This window comes from Oryza sativa, chromosome 6 (assembly GCF_034140825.1).
Source record: "Oryza sativa Japonica Group chromosome 6, ASM3414082v1".
Classification (NCBI taxonomy): domain Eukaryota; kingdom Viridiplantae; phylum Streptophyta; class Magnoliopsida; order Poales; family Poaceae; genus Oryza; species Oryza sativa.
Genome location: NC_089040.1, coordinates 2,280,820 through 2,288,232, shown reverse-complemented (window position 1 = coordinate 2,288,232; position 7,413 = coordinate 2,280,820). Strand labels below are relative to the sequence as shown.

Below are 7,413 nucleotides of genomic sequence, written 5' to 3'. Positions count from 1 at the left end.
TAAAAAGACTCAAGAAAAAAATAATGCATATACTTTTAATAGTATTATACCTACATGTAAAGTTTTAAAGTCAAATTCATTATATTTTAGCCATTACAAAAATAATAGTTTTAAGAATATAAATTTGTCAAAATTTTCTCTTTTTTATTGCTGTGTATGATGAATTTGAAGATGGAACTTTACAAATAAATGTAATACTATTAAAAGTACATGTACAAATCTTTTCTAAATTTTTTAAGGATATTATTGAAGTACATATACAAATGTTTCTAAATTTTTTTATGATATTTGTTAGTTGTTGTGCACGGTGTGTACACGTGAAAACTTCTGTACACATGGTGCGTTTATGTTTCAAGTAGCCCGTGTTTGTAATAATGAAACGTCTAAAATACCATCATCTCTACAACCCATGCACACACCTTCCACCGATAGTACCTTCAAGGTATTGATAATTGATGAATGAAATTCTAGTCTTATAATTGATGAATGACATTCTAGTCTTTTTACCTTGTGAAAAACTTCAGAAAGTGACAACATTTTGGGAAGAGTCGTATGTGCATGAAAAGGTATGTATAACTAACGGTCAATTGGATGCGATGGATGATATCAAGGGACCATATATATATATCGTCATGCAACCGATATTTCTCGTTTAGCAATTGCTTGCAAGTCATTTCCATTGACTCATATTAATATGTTTAATTTTCCGCCATTTTCTCCAGAGCAAATTCACAAAAAAGCAACCCACAAGTAACGACAGCAAACTGAACCTGTCTACTTACTCCATTGTGGTATATATCCACCACATTCCACATAGGCCACTTGTCACATGTGCCAATAATACTAGCAGCTGCATGCCTTGTATTTGCATGAATATATAGTTGCATTTGTACCTTATCACTGCCGCTAGCTAATTTAGCAGAGTAGTACATATGCTGGTTTAGTTTGACCCTGCAGTTAGCCGACATCTCCATGCTGTCAAAACACACACACACACATGCATGTACGACACCGGCCGTGTGAGCCTAGCCGGCCTAGCTGATGGTTAATTATTGAGTAATGTAGGTCCTTGTTTGAGAAGTGAAGGTATTTGATATGTACTCCACTATATATCAACTTGTGAGTATATAAAAATGTTAGATTTTTCACTTAGTTTATTTATTTCTAATTTATTCTCTAAATTTTTAGAATTTTGACTGTTTAGATTAGAGAAGGTGGATATTATATACTCCATCCTTCCCAAAATATAACAACTTTTAGCTTTCATGATTTGTCCTAAAATATAACAACTTTTCCGCTAACATTCTTTTTCCAACTAATTACAGCCCTTCACCATTCACTTTTCCCATCTATCTTCACTACTTATTCAATTATAACTCTTCACCACTTACTTCTATCTACTTTCTTAATAACTATGTTCAACTCTAAAATTTCTTATATTTTTGGCCGGATGGAGCAATTAAGAAGCTGCCGCTGTTAAAAGTTTTCTTGAATAGCCTATAGTGTGGCAGACAGGCTGACATGTACAGGAGGGAAGCTGCATGCATGCCTGCCTGCTTTTTCATTCGTAACAAGCAGCTTAGCTAGCTGGATGGATCGATCGGTCGGTAACTGCTGCTGCTAAATTATTATTAGTAGGATTGATCTGGAGTTGCACATGGATGTGGCTCTGCTCGTAATCATTTCCTGCATCATGATGATCCTGCAGCGAGAGAGATAGTAGATCGATCAGCAAATATATTTATCAATAATTGTGTACGTGGGACGCTAGCTACATGCGTGGCTGTCTTAGTTAATTTGTTTGTTTGCTAGTTAATAAATACCATCCTTAATAGTATAATGTATGCTTCGAAATAATGATTAATTCTAATCAACGTTCATCGACCTTGATTGCCATGAACAAATACATACGGTTAAAGAGTAAAAAGGTGAAGAAATTAAAAATAGTTTATTAAAATAATGTAGATGATAAATATATTTTAAAAAGATACGGTTTGAGAGTAAAAACGAGCATATATCTACTCCCTTCATTTTATATTATAAATTGTTTTGACTTTTTTCTGATCAAATTAACTTTTTAAGTTTTATCAAATTTATAGGAAAATATAATAATATTTTTAAAAGAAAAAACAAACATACCATCAAAATATATTCAATGTAAAATTTAATAAAGTTAATTTAGTATCATAGATGTTCTGCTAAATTTCTTTGTAAACTTGTTCAAACAAAAAAAATTGATAAGTAAAAAAATCAAAGCAATTTATAATATAAAAAATAGGGAGTTACAATGACATTGCATTAGACGCTAGCTATGTATAGCTAGGGATCGGAAATGCATGTTATAATTTACCTAGGCATTCTACGTAACCTAGATTATTACTGTATTGCTTTAAGAAAAGAAAAACAGCGCGCTACAGGCCATACATGCATGCGTGCAATCAGGCCATTGACAGCAAGTTTAAGTGCAGCAAATCCGGGTCCGGTTTCGCAACAAAACTGGTAGTAATAGGTAGCTAGGCTAGCTAGCTAAGTGTGATTAAAGTGGGCGACAACATGCGGATTATGGTAATGCCAGTGGCCGGGCTAATTAAGTAAGATAATCAATTATATTTAGCGGCATATAAGTGCATGCCTCGATGATCGTGCAAATGTGCATTGCAAACACGATGAAGCTAGGAGGAAGACGACGACGCGGAGGAAGCGAAGAAGAAGGGGGTCAATTGAGATCCTCCTGCTCACTGACATATGGGTCTGAGGGCTATGGAGCCTACATGTCAGTGAGTAGCTTAATACGTACTCCGTCCCATAAAAAACGAATCTACTCCCTTCATTTCACAATGTAAGTCATTCTAGCATTTCGCACATTTATCTAGATTCATTAACATCAACATGGATATGAGAAATGTTAGAATGATTTACATTGTGAAACGGATGAAGTAGGACCGGATGTACGATGAATTTAGACATATGTATGTCTAGATTCGTAGTATTAGCATGTGTCATATTTGATACTATGTTGGTTTTTTATGGGACGGAGAGAGTATAACTCTGAAGACGACCTGCATCCGAGGAAGGGCAATGGCTATGGTGGCGTCGTTGCCGCAGCATGTGCGATGCGGTGGCGTGTGCGTGGAATCCCAAGGCGGCCAGCGAGGCCGAGGCGTACGGGCATGTTGCCCACACGTGCACATGCATTGCCCCGGTCAACATTCGCCCGCATCACCACCCCAACCGACTCTATATTTTATACTCTCTCTCTCTCTCTCTGCTCTGCTCTAGCTTCAATTCCTCTCTGCTTTTCTTCTCTCTCTTTTTGATTTGAATATGACCAAATGGGATGCCTTTCGTTTATAAAAATCGTTCGAATTCATCGATCGGCCGTGTGTGTGCGTGTGTGTGTGGTCGCGCTTTCCTGGCACTTTCGTCGTCGTGTTGCAGGTGTGCGCTCGCTCTCGTGTCCGTCCACGGGCATCTGATTCGCACGGCACGTGCCACTGGAATTTCCACATTGTATTGCCAGCTTCTAAACTGCCGTCGATCCATCCATCCATCAGGTGCATTCATACATGCACAAGTCAGCCGGCTAGAGCTAAGAGCAGGTACAATACCAGGGGCAGGCTATTAGCCAAATGTAAACATATTTTAATGAGATAAAAGATGAGAGAGAAAAGCATCGGACTACAGATCTGTAGCCAGCTGCAGTGCGCGCGGGCTTTAAGACATATTGTGTGTATGACAGATGGGACCATATATTAGTAGTATAGTAAGCAACTATTGTATGAATTGGCTATTAGATTTACTATAGATAAATTGAAGCTAGCAGTGAGCTATACTATTAAACTTGCTTTAAGAGCAGGTACAATAGCAGGCTATAAGCCAGCTGTAAATATATTTTAAGGAGATAAATGATGAGAGAGAAGAGTAGTGGGCTACAAATTTATAGCCAGCTGTAGCACGGACTCTAAGACACAGTGTGTATGACAGGTGGGACCAGGTATTAATAGTGTAGTATGTAACTATTGTACGAATGAGCTATTAGATTGGCTATAGATGAATTGGAGCTAGTAGTTGGCTATACTATTAAACTTGCTCTAAGCTAGCTCCCATGGCCGGATTGACCGGCCGACCGGCCTAGAGAGAAGTGTTGCCAGAGAATAATTAGGCCCGTATATGTATGTACAGCCACTATACCATACAACTGCTCAAAGGTACCCTATCAATTATCATCATCGACATATTTAACTTTTTGCCACTCTTACAAGCGGTAATTAAGATTCATCACTGAACTCACATGTCATAGATATATAAGGACCCATATGTTATAGACTATGAGTGGTAAATCCATAATTGTCACATCTTGAAAATGACAAATAGTTAAACCCATTCAGCATCAGGTCGATAAGAACCGATATTGATAAAAGGTTTCCCACCATGCATCCCAAACGGACAAAAACCTACATTGATGAGACTACATCGATGCCGGTTTATAAAAATAAGATATTGATAACATCGTATGTCATATATTTAGTGTCGTTTGTTGTTACAACCTAGCACATGATATTGTTTTAGTAGTGCCGGTTTTCTAATGAACTAGCTAGCACGGATAAAATGAGTGAGCCTGACTCGGGGGAGGAAATTAAAATGTTTTTAAGTGCATCGAACGTGTGAGCCAAGAAAAATGAACTTGCATGTATAGTTTCTAAGTGTCGAACGAGATGTTTTCTCAATGCCATAACATTAAACATTTAACTTAGTAATATGTTCATACGTTAAAACGGATCCATATCTCTGAGATTGTGAGAATGAGAATAGGGGCCATACCACTTAGAATGGAATGTGTGATCTATTTTAAAGCATGCGCTTTTTTAGCAACAGTTTTCTTTTTCTTTTTTTTTTCTCTTGGACAGAGCTTTTTTTTTCATTAAGACCTTGTGGGAAGAGGAGCGCATGCACTATGTGCGAGGGGTGGAAGGACGGATGACTTTACTTTTAAGTAGTAGAGATTATAGAGGTACTACTCTGATTTACTACCTCCATTCTAAAATATAGCAATTTTTAGCTATTAATTTGGACACGCAGATAAAAATATTTATATTTTGAGACGGAGAGAGTAACAATTGTTAGACCCGATTCAAGTGGATAGATCAGGGTACGACGGCCTAGGCCCCTGCTCGATTAGGGGCCTAGGTCCATGTATACACAAGGTGTCGTATGTTTCGTGTACCATTTTGAACTCTGCGCGTACTATGAGCGATCACTGCGATGGTTCACGGTGCGACCATCCAACTGCACAACAACTCCACTGTACTAGTCCACCTCCGACACTCTGGTGACAAGTGTGTTCTAGAGCTCTCAAAATTGTTGAGCCGGCCCTGAAAATTGTTGACAAGTATACACTTCCTCACTCCCATTAACACTTCATTATGCTAGTGTAGAAGTTGTTATATTTTAAAATAAACTTTAGAGACTACGGCTGTGTTTAGATCCAAAATTTGGATCCAAACTTCAGTCCTTTTCCATCACATCAACCTGTCATACACACACAACTTTTCGGTCACATCATCTCTAATTTCAACTAAAATCCAAACTTTGGATCCAACTAAACACAGCCTAAGATAGGTGTCGTGTAAGGCCAAAAATCGCTGGCGCAATACGCTAATAATTATTTTATTTAAGGATGGCAAAAGAATACGCTAATAATTAAATCATAAGTCTACAACAGAGTAACTAAAATCGTAAGTCACACCTTGAAGTTGCAGTTTGTTTGTCTGCTCAAAACTGACGTAGATGATACTACTACATTAGTGCAAGTGTGCACATCTAATTGACGTAACTAACCAAACGATAGACCAACTCCCAATCTAAATGAACTGTCAAAAGTTGCTTCAATTCCCACTTGTGCTTGCTAACTACCAAAGATTCAACAGCTACATTTTTAATTTTTAAAAGAAAAAAAAAAGAGGCTATGCCTGGTAGAGGGAAAAGAATTCAGCTCAAAACAGTGAGTATACTAAATTACGAATTTTAAAAAAGAAGGTCAATTAATTAGTTCTTCTCATGTTATTTCATCAACTTTTCATGTGCATACATGGATCCATCCTACATTTGTCAAAAACTAAATTAACTTTGCACTTGATCCTTAAAAATACACAGGAAAACGAGAGATCAATTCAACTCTGTTCTACTCTTGCGTCTTGCTCAATGTCATCATCTTCTAGCTAGAGATCGCTAGCTTGGTCATGTCGATCATGGCGGCGCGCGCATCGATCGATCTACCTCGCCGCCCTGACCGCCTTCGCGAGTCCAGATGATGCGCCGCCGTACGACGACGACGCTGCTCCGGCGTGATCTCTGAATCCGCACAAGAACTGGGGGTGGCCGGGGAATATCGCCGCCGCCGGCGAGGGCACGCCGGCATTGGCGACGCGCTTGCAGGAGAGGCACATTGTGAGGGTGGTCAATGGCGGCGCGGCGGCGGGCGGTGTGGGCGTGGCCTTGAGCGCCCTGAGCTCGGCGAGCTCCTTGTGGAGGCGGCGGTTGTCGTCGGCGAGCTGGTCGCACCACCGCTTGAGGTGCTCGCAGTCCACCTCCGTCTGCTTCAGCTTCGTCCTCGCGCGGCGGTTCTGGAACCACACCTCCACCTGCCGCGGCCGCAGGTTCAAGCTCTTCGCCAGCGCCACCTTCTGCTTCTGCACATCATCCATGGATCAGAGGAAGAAAATTCAGCCATGCCATTCTCTCGGATTCAATCCCATCTCCAATCCAATCCACCATTGGCGATGGGTAGGAGAAGAAGCTTACCGGAGTGAGGGTGTGGTGCGTCTTGAAGCACTCCTCGAGGACGGCGGCCTGGTCCTTGGACAACCGCAGCTTCTTGCGCGCGCCGCCGCCGCCGACGTCGCAGCCGGCGTCGTCGACCTCGTCGCCGCTGCCGCTGCCGCTGCCTCGCTTCCCGCTGCCGCTCGACACCGGGCTGCCGGGTGAGCACGCGAACCTCTCATCCTCCGCCGCCGTCGCCGCAACCACATCATCACGCCTGATCACTTCCTGCTCCGCCATGCCGGAGTTCAGACAGAACCCAGCAGCCGGCCATGTCGCCGCCGTCGTCAAGCCTAGCCCGAGGCTCAGGCCAAGATCCAAGCCTTGCCTCTCCATGTCTTAAGTGCTCTAGATCAATAGCTACAAGTAAGTGCTACTAGTGAGTGGGAGTTCGTCGGCGTCGGAGACGATGAAGAGAGGAGGAGAAGAAGACGAGGGGTATAAATAGATGAGAAGATCATGGATTGAAATCAAGAAAAGAAGATTGGTCGACAATGATGAGCTGGTGGCGCGTGGGTGGATCTGCTTTGGAGATTCTTGAGGCCCAGCCAGCGACGATCCTGCAGTTTGCGATCGAGGCTGCTGCTTTGACCT

General features: G+C 41.4%; 1 protein-coding gene across 1 annotated transcript; it reads right to left on the bottom strand.

The window, feature by feature from the left end:
* Positions 1-6,037: 6,037 nt before the first annotated feature.
* Positions 6,038-7,413, bottom strand: LOC4340069 (homeobox-leucine zipper protein HOX28-like). Its single transcript, NM_001402726.1, has 2 exons — positions 6,802-7,413; positions 6,038-6,689 (listed from the first exon to the last, which is right to left on the bottom strand). Exons 1-2 carry the CDS (start codon positions 7,153-7,155, stop codon positions 6,273-6,275), a joined length of 771 nt encoding a protein of 256 aa, NP_001389655.1. The 5' UTR covers positions 7,156-7,413; the 3' UTR covers positions 6,038-6,272.